This window comes from Arachis duranensis, unplaced genomic scaffold (genome assembly GCF_000817695.3).
Source record: "Arachis duranensis cultivar V14167 unplaced genomic scaffold, aradu.V14167.gnm2.J7QH unplaced_Scaffold_343483, whole genome shotgun sequence".
Taxonomy (NCBI): domain Eukaryota; kingdom Viridiplantae; phylum Streptophyta; class Magnoliopsida; order Fabales; family Fabaceae; genus Arachis; species Arachis duranensis.
Window position 1 is genome coordinate 3,134,803 of NW_026264909.1, and position 18,909 is coordinate 3,153,711.

General features: G+C 34.8%; 1 protein-coding gene and 1 non-coding gene across 2 annotated transcripts; both read left to right on the top strand.

Moving 5' to 3' along the window:
- The first annotated feature begins 508 nt into the window (after positions 1 to 508).
- On the top strand, positions 509 to 612 carry LOC127744424 (small nucleolar RNA R71). Its single transcript, XR_008005413.1, has one exon. It is a non-coding gene; the product is annotated as a small nucleolar RNA R71 (small nucleolar RNA).
- Positions 613 to 2,678: 2,066 nt separating this feature from the next.
- Positions 2,679 to 12,104, top strand: LOC127744393 (probable serine/threonine protein phosphatase 2A regulatory subunit B''delta). Its single transcript, XM_052256586.1, has 13 exons — positions 2,679 to 3,274; positions 4,189 to 4,428; positions 5,190 to 5,295; positions 5,474 to 5,570; positions 6,578 to 6,683; positions 6,869 to 6,959; positions 8,573 to 8,714; positions 8,817 to 8,964; positions 9,750 to 9,859; positions 10,164 to 10,320; positions 10,822 to 10,947; positions 11,037 to 11,187; positions 11,572 to 12,104. Exons 1-12 carry the CDS (start codon positions 3,125 to 3,127, stop codon positions 11,175 to 11,177), a joined length of 1,614 nt encoding a protein of 537 aa, XP_052112546.1. The 5' UTR covers positions 2,679 to 3,124; the 3' UTR covers positions 11,178 to 11,187; positions 11,572 to 12,104.
- The last annotated feature ends 6,805 nt before the right edge of the window (positions 12,105 to 18,909 follow it).

An 18,909-nucleotide genomic window follows, 5' to 3' on the forward strand; every position in this document is an offset into this window, starting at 1 on the left:
GCTAAACCTGTTTCTTCCACCATTATTAAAGCCTTGTTGAGGCTTTTGTTGATTCTTTCATGAGAAATTTGGATGATTTCTCCATGAGGGATTATAGGTGTTTCCATAGGCTTTACCCATGTAATTCACCTCTGCCATTGGAGGGTTCTCAAGATCATAAGCTTCTTCTTCAGAAGATGCTTCTTTAGTACTGTTGGATGCATTTTGCAATCCATTCAAACTTTAAGAAATCATATTGACTTGCTGAGTCAACATTTTGTTCTGAGCCAATATGGCATTCCGAGCATCAATTTCAAGAACTCCCTTCCTCTGAGGCGTCCCATTACTCACAGGATTCCTTTCAGAGGTGTACATGAACTGGTTATTTGCAACCATTTCAATAAGTTCCTGAACTTCTGCAGGCATTTTCTTCAGGTGAATAGATCCACCTACAGAATGGTTCAATGACATCTTAGACAATTCAGATAGATCATCATAGAATATATCCAGGATGGTCCATTCTGAGAGCATGTCAGAAGGACACTTTTTGGTCAGTTGCTTGTATCTTTCCCAAGCTTCATAGAGGGATTCACCTTTTTTCTGCCTGAAGGTTTAAACATCCACTCTAAGCTTGCTCAGCTTTTGAGGAGGAAAGAACTTGACTAAGAAAGCCGTGACCAGCTTATCCCAAGAGTTCAGGCTATCTCTAGGTTGAGAGTCTAACCATATTCTAGCTTTGTCTCTTACAGCAAAAGGAAAAAACGTAAGCTTATAGACCTCGGTATCAACTCCATTGGTCTTAACAGTATCACAGATCTGCAAGAATTCAGTTAAGAACTGAAAAGGATATTCTGATGGAAGTCCATGAAACTTACAATTCTATTACATCAGAGAAACTAATTGAGGCTTTAGCTCAAAGTTGTTTGCTCCAATGGCAGGGATTGAGATGCTTCTTTCATGGAAGTTGGAATTTGGTGCAGTAAAGTTACCAAGCATCTTCCTTGCACCTCCACCATTGTTATTGGGTTCGGCCATCTCTACTTTTTTTCAAAAAATTCAGTAAAGTCCTCTTCAAAGTGTTGTGTTTTAGCTTCTCTTAGCTTCCTCTTCAAAGTCCTTTCAGGTTCCAGATCAGCTTCAATAAGAATGTTCTTATCCTTGCTCCTACTCATGTAAAAAAAAAGAGAACAGAAAAGAAGAGGAATCCTCTATGTCACAGTATAGAGATTCCTTTATGTGAGTAGAAGAAGATAAGAATAGAAGAAGGAGAAGAGAAGAATTCGAACACAGAGAGGAAGAGAGGGTTCGAATTATAAAATGAAAAGAATAGTGTTAGTGATTAAATAAATAAATAGAAGAAGATGAGAGAGAGAGTTTTCGAAAATAATTAAAAAGAAAAGGAAAATATTTTGTTTTTATTTTAATTATTAGTTAAAATTCGAAAATTAGGAGAAGAAATGAAATTAAAATTAAAATTTAAAATAATTAGTTAATTAAAAAGAATTTTGAAAAAGGGTGAGGAATTCTCGAAAATTAGAGAGAGAAAAAGTGGTTAGGTGGTTTTGAAAAAGATAAGAAATTGTAAAACAAATAAAAAGTCAATTAGTTAGTTGAAAAAGATTTGAAAATCAATTTTGAAAATCTTTTTAAACAAATACTGCATTTATTTGTATTTGTTTGTCTATTTGTTGGTACTTGTGTAATTAAAATGTGTATAATTTTTGTTTGACTGTTTGATTGTTTGTAATTGTGATTATTGATTCGAAATTATAGTGAAGTGTTGTAGTTTTAAAAGATTGACTGAATGGTAAATTTTAAAAGGAATAGAAAATGAGGATATGTCCCATGATTGAAATTAAGAAAAATAACCGACAGAAAAATTGAATTGGTTAATTTTGTGAAAAGAATACTTTAGAGAAAAGGATAGTATTGAGGAGAGAGTTTGGAAAAATTTGAAAGATAAAGAAGTTTCCAAAAAAAAAAAAATTTATAAGACAAGTAATGATCTTTGTCATAAAACAAAATTTTTTTATATATCTTTTTTTGACAATTTTAAAACTTCTCTATTAAGATCTTCATGTTAAGTTCTCACCTTTCTAATCCTATAATTTTAGGAAATAGATGAACAAGTCTATGAAAAATTTACTAAGTATTTAGACGTGCATTAGTTTATTTGTAAAGCAAATTTATTTTATTATTTTAGATGTTTTTCCTCGTCTTTGTTATCATTATTTATATTTTGTAAAAAAAATAGAAATTATGATTTTATAATATATGTTTGTATGGTATTTGTATAAATTATTCTTGTAAATATAAAAGTGTAATGATTTGTATGTATGTATATACGTATAAAAAAAATATTACCAATTTTTTTAAAAATCAAGTCACTAAAACTTTTTAAGTAAAAATTTTACTTATTATAATTATATATAATTAAATGTTTCTCACTATGAAAATGATACAATAAAAATATAACATTCTAGTAATAAGAATGTTATACTTAATACCTAGCTTCAACACCTAATACTTAAAGAAAAGAACACCCTTTAGCACAATATAATCTCCCCAGTCCCCACCATATAGGACCTGATTAGTAGAAAAAAACGATTTTTTTTTTCCATGGTCCATGACTACGTGTCACTGTTTCCACTATTCCTCTCAAATCTCCATTTTCTATCTTCCTAGACTAATTTCTAATTAGAAATCATAGAAGTGATCCACTAGTGCTTCTCCGAAACCTCAATTATTTCTCCTTTCTCCCTCCAAAATCGCTTGGATCTCTTCTCAAGCACAATTTTTTTTTTCCACCAACTATTCAATTTCTCTCTCACTTTCCTTCATTTTCCGTCATTTTCCGTCCTCAGATCACCGTCACCGTATTTTATATCAATTCACACTGCTAATTGACTAATTGATTTGATTCCAATTTCCAACGCCACAAAGATCTAGGGTTTCCGCTGAATCCCGCAGCTCCTCAACCGCATTCAATCATCCAATTGTTTACACGTTCTTCGATTCAAAGCCATTGAAATTCAGCTCGCTACAGTCTCGAAAGAATTGTAAAAGAAGAATTTTGATTGAAAGAATCGGTGTGATTTTGATCTATCTTTGTGGTGTGACAGTTTTGTGTTCTGGTGAATGAGAGATGAGCATGGAGGTGGTCGTCGATGCGGCGTCGTTGGACGTCGAGCTGTTGCAGCTACCGGAGCTTTCCGGATTGGCACTCAAGTCTAACCTCAATTTCGTCGAGAAGCTCTTCGACCAGTGGCTTTCTCTTCCAGACAGCAATCGACTGGTATGCGCCTTTATCAGTTTCCGAATTGGCGTCTTTGCTGCATTGCTGGGTTTCTTGAATTAGTCTCTTAGCTTTTGTTCTGTCCCTTTTTTTGGGTTATATGTGTTATATATTTTCATGAATGGGGTGAAGAATGAATGATCTGATTTAATAGTTCTTTACTGATGGTTGTTTGGTTGGCGAAGGATTGTGAGAAAGATGAGGTGCTTGAGTGATTGGGATTAACCAAAAAGGGGAATGATGTTGCCACTTGACCGCTTCAGCCTAAAATTTCTGCCATTAAAGATAAACCAAAGGTTTTTATAGCGTTGCACAGATCCTACCCTGTGAGAATCATATCATTTTTTATATGCTTGTTTGTTCCTATTGACGTGGTGGGATTTACCATCTCCTAAGCTATATGAGTAAGCTCATGTTGGTAATCCAAATATACAATACAAACTACTAATTGACAATGATACACTTGACAACCTTTTAGTTCTTGAAAGATTTTGTGACATCAATTTAATCCTTAAAAATACATGTGACGTCAGTTTGGTCCATAAAAGATTTGTGACATCTTCGTTCCCTGAAAGATACATGTAACATCTTGAGTCCTTGATAGATATATGTGACGTCAAATAAGTGATAAGTTCATGCATCTTTCAAGGATAAAATTGATGTCCAATGTATATTTTAAGGGCCAAATGAATGTCACATATATCCTTGAGGGACTAAGTTGATGCCACAAATTTCTTCTAGGGACTAAACCGATATCTTGCTTATCCTTTTGAGATTAAACTGATGTCACAAATCTTTCTGGGGCTGAATTGCTATTTTAGTCTATGGTTTAAGTATTTCTCCTTGAAGACTCTACACAATATAACTAGTGTAGGTTTTATATTGCAATCACGTCTTGGTTGCTAAATGTGTAGGTAACATCACTGCTCAATGAAGCAAAGTCAGGTGCTCCTTTGAACGTCACTGGAAATTGCTCTAGTCCAAATGCTTCAAGTAATTCGTTGCCTTCCATGTTCCCTGCTGGCACTGCTCCGCCTCTTTCACCAAGAAGTTCATCTGGTTCCCCTCGCATAGTGAAACAAAGAGCTGGCCCTTCCAATTTGAGCTCTCCTTTGAAAGTTGTCAGTGAGCCAGTTAAAGAAGTGATACCTCAGGTCTGGCAAATCTAATACATTTTCTTAAGTAGAATTTATTAGAAACAGAGGAAGCGAGAGTACATCTAAAACAGAATAGGATTTGGATCCTGTGAAGTGAGCATGCTTGTAAAGGGAAGTGGGATCTAACTACCATTGGATCGTTTACTAGAACCTATACACAATGGAAGTTATTGATCCAAGGATAGTTAATCCGTTGCTTTTCTGTGCTACAAGAATGGTCACTTTAAATGATCTAAATTCCAGAGGATATGATGTCCTCCTAAAATGAAAATATCACATGGAATAATAAGGGAAAAAATGCAGGCCAAGTTGCCCTATCCAATTTCTTATGCAACATGGCAACTTTCTGCAACAACCATTATCAGAACCACAAATAGAGGCCATACGTACAGTCTTATCCCATAGTCCCCTAGCAAATTGATGGCCAGACAGACACCTTTAAATAAAGGAGCATTGCATTCTAACCAAACCCTAAAGGATTGCATAAACTACACATTGCCACAAAACTCGGGCCTCATTATTGTTATAAATCCTGTTACTTATTTGTATGAAGCTGTTCCAAAGTTGGGAAATACCCAATGCTTCCCAAAAACCCTGTGAATACACAGCAAGTAATATAATTAGTCATTTAAAGATGCACTGTTGAGTTCTGTTAATATTTTAGTTGGTGCTACATTTCTGTTGCATGTGATCGGCTCATTTATTATTTTCTTTTTTCCTTCTGTGTTTATGCTTGTAACATAAGTATATGCTTGCAGTTCTACTTTCAACATGGACGTCCTCCTCCAAATGAACTGAAAGAACAATGCATGTTAAGAATTGATCAGTTATTCCATGATCACTTGGATGGCCTGCAGATGCATGGTGAGATATCATGTTTATAAGTAGAAGATAGCCTGAAGGGAGCAGTGTGTTGTAACTGGGAAAAACCGAAAAAGTTTTGAAATAAGTTTGACATTCTGGTTTCCTAAGTAATCATACTCACCTCACTTGAAGTTGAGCAAAAATTAACTTAATTTAATTGTTATACTTGCCATGCCAGAATTCAAATTACTTACCAAGGAAGTATGCAAGCTGCCATCTTTCTTTTCAACTTCACTTTTCAGAAAGATTGACAACGGAACTGGTGTTGTGACAAGGTGTGTACTTCATTAATCTGGAAACACTAGTTGTGGCCGTAAATTTTGTTGTGCATTGTATGGTGAATCTTGTTTGAGCTGTTGGTCACTTCATTGATTGTTGTCTAGATCCTGAGTAGCTTTAGAATCATTGGGTCATTCAGAAAGATTATTCATAATTGTGCTCTAGATTATTGCATTATTTCTTTTTGTAAAAGCATTTGTGGGACTTTCTTTCACTGGTATATCAGTCGGAGAGTTCAACCATTTGCTTGCTTCTTGACTACATTATCCAATCCCCAGTTTTCTTTCCAAAAAATGAAATTGTTCCCTATGTATTGAGATTTGCATTTGAAATTGTTATTGAAGTATTGTCAAAATTTCCATCAACATATGAAGATTGAATTATGATTTCTTTCTCCATATCTTTGATTGCTGATTGCTTTTGTTTCTAGTACTAAATTGGGTCATATAGAACTTATTTCTTTTTCCTAAATCATCTCCTGCTTAATATTCAGGATTTTTTTTATCCTTTATTTATATATATTATGTAAAATGCATTATGCATCTGACATCGCACTGTCAAGGGCTCAAAGGAGGAACCAAAATTAAGGAGACACCAAGGGGAAGAGATGAAAAAGTCAACAATGAGATCATACGCTAAAAAGTTAATACAGTATTTGTCTGAAAAGTGCTAGTCATTATTTTTGTCACTAAACAAGAAATCTACTTGTCAAACTGTCATTTATAGTGGGGCAGTATGTTTTGTGGTGTCCTGTTCATGTGTTAAGAATGCTTCCTGCAGAATCTTTTCTCCTTTCGCAAACATAACTCTTCATGTTTTGGCACCAGATCCTGTGCTGATTAAATTTGTGTGAAATGTTGCCTTATTGAAGTATTAAATATGGGTTGGATTCTCTCCTTGCTCTTCACGTAGGGAGTTATTGGTGAATTACTGGTTTTCGTTTATTATTATTTTGTAGTATGTCCTAGTACTTGTTTAATTCGTTGATTTGATATTCCTGTAGGGAAGCATTTATTGATTATTGGATTAATGGCAACATGTTGACAATGGATATAGCAGCTCAAATATTCACAATTTTAAAGCAACCACATCTGAAATACCTTACTCAGGTTTTTTATTCTATCTATTTTTGTCTACTTATCATTTCATTTAGTATCATTTACCTCCTCCATACAGTGATTCAGTCTTTAGATATTTATCAGAATGTTATTTGTTCGTTCCATGTATAATGCTTGAATATTTTGTTATGATCCACACTTCGTTTCCTTCACTAAAACATCTTTAAACCTGTCAGGATGATTTTAAGCCTGTACTACGTGAGCTTTTAGCAACTCATCCAGGGCTGGAGTTCCTACAAAGCACACCGGAGTTTCAAGAGAGATATGGTTTGTATTATTTTTGCATACTTTGTTCCTGAAAAACATAATTTTCACATGGAAATCTATTTCACTTGCTATTCATTAATATCATTATTCATTAAGAGAAATGTCAAGGATGTGATCTCTCTGATTCTAGATGGTATTTTGTGGCACATTCCTCATTTCTGACAATTAGATCATTTGATGTCCCCTAAGGGGGCATATTCTAGCTTGGAAATGAAAATCGGAGACCATATGTTGCGAAACATCACATGCTTTAGGGTCTAGGTCCCCCAGAGAAAATGATGGGGAAATTAAAGATGATGTAAATGATACTATCATAGTATTCATGCTAACTGGAAAAATGGAGCACTCCATGTCATGTGTCATTTGCGGAAAAAAGTCCTAAAGTTTAACTACAATTTAGACCACACTACCACAATAATAAGACCAGCAACTACGAAAGTTTAAGGACAGATTTTACAGTTTCACTACAGTCTACAGTAATAAGACTGGCAGAGGTGTATGGAAAGAATGCCAGGATGGTGAACAACCAACAAAAGATAAGATCAGTATCGTAGATTTGAGAATGTTGCATTAGATGAGTGCACAGATTAGACAAGATAGGGTTAAGAATGATGCTATTTCTGAAAATTTTGGGAAGGTAATTTGGTCATGCGGAGAAGGCTTCTAGAAGTCCTAGTAAAGAGAGTAGAACGCTTGAAAGGTACTTAATTGCTATAGGTTGAGGGAGACCAAGAAAAACAAATAGGAAATCATGAAAAAAATGTTTAGTTTTTGATGATTCAACTAAATAAATGCTACAAGATAAGATAGGATACTATAAGTATAATGTTGTTTGATTGATATAATTGTTGAATTTCTAGTTGTTAAGGCTAAATAAGAGTGTAGTTGTGTGTTTAGAAATAAGAGGAAACAGCTTTCAATATAAAGGAATAATATTTGGTGTAATGTGTAGATGACTCAGAGCAATGGTGAGAGTGGATTTGGAAGTGAATCTTCAGTCTACAGCTGTTGGACAATTGATTGGTGGTGATCTCCTTGTTTGTGTGTATAAAACTATTATTGTTAGAGAGGGAGAGAGTTCGTATATTAGGTGCTTTTATGATTATCTGGTCTGGTTTGTTTGTTTTTCTTTTTGTTTTCATCAATTAAAAGCTGTGGGCATTATCGTGCTGTATAATTATATCAAATGATCCTCTGTTCATCCCGCAAAAACTTATGTCCTCTTGAATTACTTGACTTAATCTATGTTTGTGTGTATTGGATATCCTAACATTTGCTTTTCTCCCACAATATCAGTCCAATTCTGCAAAATTTTAATTTGAGTTTTTCAATGAATTGCTCACTAACTAATAAATTTATGTAATGTGATAAATGCATGTGCATGTATTTTTCACTTTTTCCTACATTTTGATATTTTAGTTTCACTAATAAGTGCTATTATAGAATTATAATGTTAACTTATTTCATTAAAACAGTAATAATGTGTTTTGGCTGGACTTCTATTGAAGTTGATTTGTAGAAATTAATGCATTCACGAGTCTTGCTATTGGGGTTTAATTTTCTCGATTTTGTTGTGTTCAATATTCTTAACTTCTTGTCTTTCCATTGCCCAGCTGAAACTGTAATATACAGAATATATTATTACATTAATAGATCTGGAAATGGCCGTCTTACCCTGAGGGAGTTGAAGCGTGGAAACATAATTGATGCGATGCTACATGCAGATGAAGAGGAGGACATCAACAAGGTTTTGAGGTAGGTATACTGAATGAAGTATCAGTTACCATTAGCTACAGTAATGCTTTTTTATGCCGAAGCACATTATTCTGTTCAACAATTTCTAATAATTTTTGGCAGATACTTCTCGTACGAGCATTTTTATGTTATATACTGCAAGTTTTGGGAGCTGGATACAGATCATGATTTCTTGATAGACAAAGAGAATCTTATCAGATATGGCAACCATGCACTTACCTATCGAATTGTTGATAGAATATTTTCTCAGGTTTGTGTAGATCCATTTTGCTTGTCTCAAGTGTTTTTGTCAGTGTATGAAGCATTGATACTTCATTGAGCTGTCATTTTCACATGGTAGACACATTACGGGCACCAACACTCAATGACACTTGTCCAACATGCATATCTTCTATGTCTTAACAAAAGAATACAAAAAAAGCTTCTCTAAACATGCTTGGGTACACCGAAATACCGTCACATGTTGGTGTGTTCAACCTTATTCTTGGCCTATACTTAAAATGAGTTCAGAAACAATATGTATTATTGATTATTAATACAAAGAATTACCTAAAATACTTTATATAATTAAAAGAGGCATAAAAACATTAAAAAATTATTAGTTTGTAGTTTAAAATATCAACAAAATATCAAGATATTTTTATAATCTATCCAATTCTCTTTTATATAGTTTATATATATGCCTTGTCCAAAGGGAAGACTAAGAGCAAGAAAATATCAACAAATGAGTTTATCACATAGGCATACCTCCATGACACGCTTTGGATGCGACCCTTTCTCAAACCCTGCATAATGTAGAATGATTGTACTTCGGGCTTCCCTTTTAAATGTATGTCGTGTCTCCTTGTCTAACAAAAATTTGACATTAGTGTGTCAGTTGTCCCATGTTAGTGCTTCATAGGTCACAGGCCTGTGCTCTCTATCGAAGGAAATCTTTGGCTCACTGTCTGAGTTTGTGTGTCTCTGCTTTTGTTAACATGATTGATCACATCATTTATGTAAAATGCAGATTTTGACCTGCTTCAATTATCTCAGGTTGCAAGAAAGTTTACCAGCAAGGTTGAGGGAAAGATGGGATATGAAGATTTTGTTTACTTCATACTGGCAGAAGAGGATAAACCATCTGAGCCAAGCCTTGAATATTGGTATTTTTTTTTTTCCATTTACCATTAATTTTAATTCTTATTTTCTCCTGAAAGAAGTCATCAGATTAGTTGCAGAGCAGCTGCACTAGACTGATGAAAATTAGGGTCGTGTTGACTGTTGTCTGGGAAATAAAATGCAGGACATTTGATAGTTAAATGCTTCTTTCTCTTTGATTTATTAGTTAAATGCTTTACACTTAACTGTGTGCTGGACAAAACTCTAGATATGTGACCACTTGTGGATGACTTGTTTCTACGTGTGTCTGAGAGTCACTATGAGCTGACTTGAATATGTCCTAATTAGGTTCAAGTGCATAGATTTGGATGGAAATGGAGTTCTTACACGGAATGAATTGCAATTTTTTTATGAGGAGCAATTGCATCGAATGGAATGTATGGCCCAAGAGCCTGTGCAATTTGAGGATATATTGTGCCAGATGATTGATATGATTAAACCTGAGGTATTGCCTTTCCATCTTTCTTCTGTCAATTTTATTGTTTTATTGTCTTGTGTAATCTCTTTATTTATTAACTGGGTCAAGATATAAAATTATCCATATACCTCTATCCAAAAGCTTAAGCTTGTGGGAGAGTTCAAACATACTATCGAAGTTTCTATATCAGAAGGTCTAGAGTTTATTGTATCTTCTAGATAAGAAATTAAATTTCATGACTAGGTGGAATGAGCCTGTGCACTTTCCGTGCTTAAAGCCCAATAAAGTCTCTTATATGTGGTGTGTTAAAATATAAAACCATTCAAATTTTTTGACAAGCTGGTAAAGTGAGTGCTAATATAGTGAGTAATTTATAAATTGAATTTTGTGCTAGAACATGCCATATCCCAAACTTGGTTTACTTTGTCACCCCTAATCCTGCCTATCTTTGATTGATATGCATATATATACACTGCTTTTACTGCATACTTTTCTGAGATTTTTCTAAATTTGAATTTCAACCTGCAGAATGAACACTTTATAACTCTGCGCGACCTGAAAGGTGGTAAACTCTCAGGAAGTATTTTCAATATTCTGTTCAATCTAAACAAGTTCATGGCCTTGGAAACTCGGGATGCATTTTTAATTCGTCAGGTACATATAATATAGTTTATTGCATTGTTTAGTTTTTATGCTTGACCACTGTTGATGACTTTGGTAATTGGTATGTGCTCTATAAATAGGAGCGCGAGAATCCGACATTAACAGAGTGGGATCGATTTGCTCATAGAGAATATATTAGGCTTTCAATGGAAGAAGACGTTGAAGATGCCTCTAATGGAAGTGCAGAAGTCTGGGATGAATCACTTGAGGCTCCCTTCTAGGATTTTATGTGTAAGTGCATAAGTTGAAATTTGATTCTTTCGAGCCTGGTAAGTGCTCAGCAAGTCCAAATTATGTCACCTAATTCTTTTACAAGTTGAATTCAGAGATCAAATGTTTCTTTGTATGCAGTATTATCTATACCATTTCCTTTCATCATTTCTTAAGAATGACGAAGCTGGACACTTTAATGATGATGCCTTCACATGAAGATTACAGTGTGAACCATTAGATGGATTAATATATTTGACTGAACCACCTAACAGTTTACAATGTGATCTTCATGTGAAGGTATCATCATTGAAGTATCCACCTCTTAGAAAATATCCAGTCCATCTATGCTGTATTTTAATTTTCTCCATGTCTATCTCTTTTTTTTATTATATATTAATATAGGGGACGAAAAGAAATTAATGCCCCAGATTTAATCGAGTGGCCGTTGCTCAGAGACATTGGACTTGGTATCATCTCAAACTTTTGCTACCTTAAATGGGAAATTCCAAGGTTCTTATTCTGGAATATGTTTTTTTGGATGGGCAAGCTGCAACAATATTCAGATATTTCTGGGGGGAGTGATGTACATTGGGGCCATTGGTCATGGAAATTTTGTTGCTTTGTGTACAAATATATCCATGCAAAGTGCTGAGAAGTGACTAGCCCGGTGCTTGAATTATATTGAAATTGATATATCGTTTTCAGTATGCTTGTTATTTGGGGTCACCTAAGTTGTTCCAAGGAAAATTAATTGAAAGATTTTCTCACTTTTGGACCTTTTTTGTTGTTTTGCTTCAGTGGTCGAGTCACTTTACCCTCGGATCTCTCTCCAAGAGTACATTTTAGTTTTTTGTCTTGTTTTGTTCCCATCTTGTTAAGCCCATTAAAGAATTTATCAGTAATGATACAATAATTGTATTATTTCCCCTACACAATTAGATATCTTTCTAAGAGCTTTTCCTTTCAATACTTGACCGCAGGATTAACACTATTGTTTCAGTTGTATTATTTGGACAGTTAAACGGTATTCGCGAATATGCAGTTCAATCTAACAGTAGGAGAGAAACAAAAAGTTTGGATGTTGAAGTGGCGATTGTATTAAAATTTCAGGGTCATAAAAGTGGGTGTTATTAGGAAATATAAAAGTTACGTGTTTGGAGTATATATCTTTTTTGGGCATTACCAATTTGGTGGCTTTGTACATTGGATTTTTCCCTCCTTGTTTTTGTTTAGTGTTATTAGTAATATTATTCTATCAGTAGAAGATATTGCATCTTTCTTTCTTTATAACCTAAATATATACGTGCATGTGTGTGAGCGATGCTTGGTACAGGATTTAGAATTCCCACAGCTTAATTGGCAAGTGCATCGGGTCATCCAAATAATACTTCAAGTGAGTGAGAGTCGATCTCACGAAAATTGTCAGACTGGGTAACAGTGGTTATCCAATTAGCTTAGTTAGGAGTTAGGCGAACAAAAAGGGGTTTTTGATGGTTGAAAATGCATAAAGCAATAATCAAAAGGGTAAAGAAAGCAAATAAAAGGTTTGGTGTGAGAACAGTGAGAAAAAAAGCAGTTAAAGCTTCGGAGATGTTTACTTTTTTTGGATTAAAAGTTCTTACCAACTATTTTAACAATGCCAAAAAGTTGGTGTGGGATTTAGAATTTCCATAGCTTAACCGGCAGGTGCACCGGGTCATCTAAGTAATACTTCAGGTAAGTAAGAGTCGATCCCACAAGGATGTCAGATTGAGCAACAATGGTTATCCAATTGGCTTAGTTAGGCAAACAAAAAATGTTGTTTGTTGGTTGAATTCGCATAAAACAGTGAATAAGAGAGTAAAGAAAGCAATAAAAGGTTTTGTGTAAAAACAGTGAGAGAAACCGTTAAAGTTTTAGAGATGTTTACTTTTTCGGATTAACCGTTCTTACCAATTATTTTACAATGCATGATTCATTCTATGGCAAACTGTAAATGTCTAAATCTTAATCTCTTAGTGATTTAGCCTCCTCTAATCTTCATTAACCGCTACTTTCGTGGTCACTTAATTCCGATTAGAGGGTTAAGTTCAAAAAATAGTTTATGGCCACAAAAACCCTAATTACCCAAAGCTAACAGGTTTATATGTCACATACCCCAATTAATTCACGTAATCAGCAATTTAGGAGGAATTTATTTTCAAGCTGTTATTCAAGCAAGATAACTCTCTCGAGAATCACAAGAACTCATGTAGAATAAGGGTCATACTCTCGTTCCACCTAGATTCATAAGATTAAGAACGAAAATAATCTTTGAAACTGAACCAGTAAATTAATTAAAATAGAAAAGCAGTAGTATTAATCCATAGAAATAAACAGAGCTCCTAACCATAACCAAGGAGGTTTAGTTGCTCATGACATATAGAAAAAACTAGAGTTCTCAAAAGTGAAACGTGCAGAAGAGAAAAGATCCCAGATACAAGAGATCTTTTCCCCTTTATACTAACCTAATTTGATTCGGAAAATAAAATAAAATAATAAATCTTAAAACTAAAAGATATTGTGTGTAAATAAAAATTACAACAAGAAAATAAAATACATCTAATACTAAATGCTGAATCTACTAGGGATACTCCAAAGAGAGAGTGAATTCGGTCTGCACTGCTGGCACTAAATGTCAAATGGGCGTTTAGCGCCCTAAAGAGGGTAGCACATTGTTGGCTTGTGTCCCTTACTGTGCGTTTAGCGCCCGCGGAGGGGGGGTGGGGTAGGGGTGCTGCGACTCATTTCATGGCAAACTGTAAATGTCTAAATCGTAATCTCTTTGTGATTTAGTCTCCTCTAACCTTCATTAACCGCCACTCTTGTGGTCACTCAATTTTGATTAGATGGTTAAGTTCAAAACTAGTTGATAGCCACAAAAATCCTAATTACCCAAAGCTAACAGGATTATATGTCACATATCCTAATTAGTTGATGCAATTAGCAATTTAGGACGGATTTGTTCTCAAGCTGTTGTTTAAGCGAGATAACTCTCTCGAGAATCACAAGAAATCATGTAGAATAAAAGTCATACTCTCATTTCACCCAGATTCATAAGATTAAGAACGAAAACAATACTTGAAACTGAATCAGTACATTAATTAAAACAGAAAAGTAATAGTCTTAATCCATAGAAGATAAACAGAGCTCCTAACCTTAACTGAAGAGGTTTAGTGGCTCATGACTTACAAAGAAAACTAGGGTCCTAAAAAGTGAAACATGCAGAAGAGAGAAGACCCTAGATGCAAGAGATCTTTTCCCTTTCATACTAACCTAATTTGATTTGGAAAAATAAAATAACAAATCCTAAGATTAAAAGATATTGTTTGTAAATAAAAAGTACAAAAGAAAATAAAATATAACTAATAAATACTAAATCCACTTGGGAAGCCCAAAGAGAGAGTGAATTCGGTCAGCATTGCTGGCGCTAAATGCCAAATGGGCGTTTAGCGCCCAGGGGGGGTGCTGCCAACTTTTTTTCTTTTTGCTCGAAACTCTGCCAAATTGCTTCGAATTTCACCTGAAATAAAAAAACCACTAAAACTCAAAGTAGCATCCAAAGAATATTTTTGCACTAAAATACTATGAGATTAAATAAAATTTAATAAAAAATAACTAGAAAAATGAAGGAAAAAAGGGTACAAGATACTCACACATCAATGCTCTCCTAATGGAAAAGAATTCCTTGGAGAATTGTGATATGTCGAGTTAGGTCACCATTTAATTGGCCAGGTGCAATAGATTTAAATGAACACTGAACGAGCTAATAAAATCCCTAATTACCCTTTGTTCACAAACTTTAATCCCATCATCTCTTACCCCTAACTCCCACCATCACCAACCTCTTACCCTATCTCAATTCTTCCGTCACTCTAACTTCTCAGCAAACAATTTCATCGTCATCATTGTTTTATTCTTTACCAACAATAACAAGAATGAACTTTTTTACAGACAAGAAACAAAAGAGACAAAGACTTTGGATTTGGCTACATTGTTTGAATTCAAACTCTTGGTTAAATAATTTTCTGCGAAATTTTCCGAAGACTTCCCCGGCAAATCAAACACTTTGATGGCGATACTCAAAGAATTCTCTGTCGCTATCGCGATACTCGGAAGTAGGCATGGACGCCACTGATGGCGAGGTTCTGAGCAGCGCCAAGGAAGATTTGTAACTCCGAGCTTCTCTTGGGGGTTCTCTTTGTTTCCGTCACAATACGTTCTCTAAGGTTGGGATATGGTATTTATGTTCTTCTTCTCGTCTTTGTTATGGTGGTGTTCTTCTTCTAGACTATAACACTATTTTCTTTTTTCTTCTTTTTGATTGTTGCTTTAATGTGTTTTGTTTTGATTATATTTGATTGTTGTTATTTCTTTTTTTTATGGTTACATTGTCGCTGCTTCCGTTTTTCTTCTTCCTCACCTCCTTGTTCTTGGGATTTTCTTGAGATTATGGATAAAAAAAATTTGGTTCATTCATTTAATTTTAATTGGCCCGTTGATAGTGATGCTGGAATACCACGGGGTTGATGATGATCCTCCATTTTCATCTGTGAAGAAGAAGAAGGAAAACAGACAAAAAATAAAAATGGAGTTAAACAACAGATGGTCACTTTTGTCAAATTTAAGAATTGTTTAGGGATCATTTTGTCAATAACATCTGTTAGGTACCATTTTGTCAGCACCTGAATCTTTTGAATATCGAGTTGAATTTTCTTCATTTCCTAAATGTTACCCCTTCTATGAGACGGTTGTAATCTCTTGTGAAATTTCACACATCACTATTTTGATTATTCATAGAATGAATTACAAGCATGATTATGAAAGCCAGACTAGACCAGCCGGTCAAACCGGTCCAACCATAAATCGGTAGCTATTTGATGCGTGAACATCTTATACCATTTTTCTAGTTATTTTTCTATTATTTTTAGTTATATTTTATTAGGTTTTATTATATTTTAGTGCAAAATTTATCTTTGGATGCTACTTTGAGTTTTTCTCGTGTTTTTATGGCTTAGGTGAAATTCAGAGCAGTTTCGAGAAGCCTGGAGCAAGAAAGGAAAATGTTGTCAGCTCCCTCCTGGGCGCTGAACGCCTAAACTGGTGTTTAACGCCAGCAGAGGGGAATCAAGTCAGAGGCGTGCTTCCCTTCTGGGCGTTCAACGCCCAATCCTGGCGTTGAATGCCAGCCTGCTCTTCGAGTTGCACACGTTTGGGCCTCCAAGTGGATTTTAGTACTTCTTAAACTTATCTTATTTTATCTTTGTAATTTTTATATTTAAAATAATACCTTTTAGGTGTAGAATTTATTATTAGATTAGTATTTATAGGAGAAGATCAATTAGGTTTAGGAGATCTTCTACCTTTCACACTTTTCAGAATCCTGTTTTCTCTGTAAGTTATGAGCAACTAAACCTCTAGGTTAAGGTTGGAAGCTCTGTTTATTTCTATGAATCAATATTATTACTATTCTATTTTAATATATGTTTGATTCAATTCTAAGGTGTGCTCTCGTTCTTAATCTAATGAAACTGGGTGGAATGGAAGTATGACCCCCTTTTTTTACATGAGTTCTTGTGAGACTCGAAAGAGATATCAAGAACTATAGCTTGATAACACACCTCCTATATGGCTAATCCACAACCTATTGGGGACATGGGAACATATGTTCAACCGAGATCTGGGGTGATTAAGGCCTTTGTGGTATAAACTAGTTTTCTGAACTTCGCCTCTAATTCAAATTGGATGACCACGGAAGTGGCGTTTTACGAGAATCAGAGGAGATTGAATTGCTAAGGAATTAGGGTTTACTCACTTACAGTTTGCCATAGAATGAACCATTCATTGTTAAAGCAGTTAGTAAGTAGTTTTAATCCGGAAAGATAAACATCTCTGAGACCTTAACTATTTTCTTATATTGATTTTACACCAATCTTTTATTGCTTCTCTTATTTATCTGTCTTATGTGTTTTCAACAACAACTCTCTTTACTATTTGCCTGACTAAGCCCAGTAAGATAACTACTGCTTGCTCAATCCAACAATCCTCGTGGGATCGACCCTCACTCATCTGAGGTATTACTTGGATGACCCGGTGCACTTGCCGGTAAAGTTGTGTGAGTTCTAATTTTGCGCACCAAGTTTTTGGCGCCGTTGCTGGGGATTGTTCGTGATTGACAACTATCAGTTGTCTTGTTGCTTAGATTAGGTATTTTTATTAGTTTTGATTATTTACTTTCTCTTTCAAGTTTCGATTTTTACTTTATTTTATTTTTCTCTATTTTCAAATTTTTTCTTATGTATTTTCTCTTATTTTCAGATTTTAAGATTGGTGTCCCGTTAGTGATTTTTTCTTTTTTTGGTCTAATCAATTTTCTTTTTAATTTTTGAATTCTATCTTGTTTATTTTTCTTGATTTTTGATCTTTGTCTTATTTATCTTTTCCTTGATTTTTGAATTTTGTTTAGTTATTTTCATTCATTTTCAAAAATTAAGTTTGGTTAATCATCTTTAGCATTTCCTCTGTCTTATTAATTTTGTTTTATTTATCTTTAGCATTTTCTCTGTCTTTTTGGATTTGAAAGTTTTGTTTTTTAAATCCTTTTCTTTCTACTTTTCAAAAGTTTTTTTTAGTTAATTACTCACTTTATTTTATTTTATCTCTGTTTTTAGGATATTTCACCGGGAGTTCTCTATACCTTTACCTAGAGACTCCTATTTTTCTTTGTCTCTTGTTTGTGTATGCAGGAATAGGAAAAGTTCACTATGGACCCGAATGAGAGTGCATAACCCAAAAGAATTTTGGGATCTTAAACAGCTCCCACTCCTGACTTCTATGGAAGGAGCATTAGTGTCCTCCTATTAGAGCAGACAATTTTTAGCTCAACCCACAATTGATCACTTTAGTGCAGCAAGACTGTCATTTTCATGGACATCCTCAGGAAGACCTCAATAAATTCATCTCTAACTTCCTGCAGATCTGTGACAATGTAAGGATCAATGGAGTATATCCTAATGTTTATAGGCTGCTGCTCTTTTCATTTGCTGTGAGAGATCAAACAAAGGACTGGTTGGATGTCCAACCCAAGGAAAGCTTGAACACCTGGAGTAAGGTAGTCAACAAATATCTAAATAAGTATTTCCCCCCAAGGAGGTTGACTAAACTACAAAGGGATATTCAGACCTTTAGGCAGGAAGTGAGCGAGTCCCTCTACGATGCTTGGGAGAGGTACAAGTCAATGCTCAGGAAATGCCCCATTGAGATGTTCACAAATTGGGTCAAGCTGGATATCTTCTATGATGGGCTCTCCGACATAGCCAAGACTCCCTGGATCATTCTGCAGGTGGTTCCATACACATGAAGAAGACACTTGAAGAAGCTGATGAGCTCATTGAAATGGTGGCTAACAATCAATATTTATATTCATCTGAGAGGACTTTAGCAAAAAGGGAAGCTAAGGAGGAATCTACCAGAGACACAATTCTAGCCTAGAATAAAGCAATGGCTCAACAGCTAAACCTTATGACATAACAGTTACAGAGCATGCAGAAATTCACAAAAAGGCAACAAAGCTTTGTGCAAGAGACCCGAGCTTTTCTCAAGAACCTGGAGACACAATTGAGCCAGACAAACCAGAGAAAGTCTGAGCAGATGAATGAGGAATGCCAGGCAATTAAGTAGAGGAGTGGCAAAACCTTGAACACTCAACCTCCAAACAACATA

Excerpts from the sequence above, each read along its gene's own strand:
- LOC127744393 (XM_052256586.1), top strand. The coding sequence starts at position 3,125 with ATGAGCATGGAGGTGGTCGTCGATGCGGCGTCGTTGGACGTCGAGCTG. Across the intron at positions 6,960-8,572 it reads GGAGTTTCAAGAGAGATATG|CTGAAACTGTAATATACAGA; the intron begins GTTTGTATTATT and ends TCCATTGCCCAG. Across the intron at positions 8,965-9,749 it reads TTGATAGAATATTTTCTCAG|GTTGCAAGAAAGTTTACCAG; the intron begins GTTTGTGTAGAT and ends CAATTATCTCAG.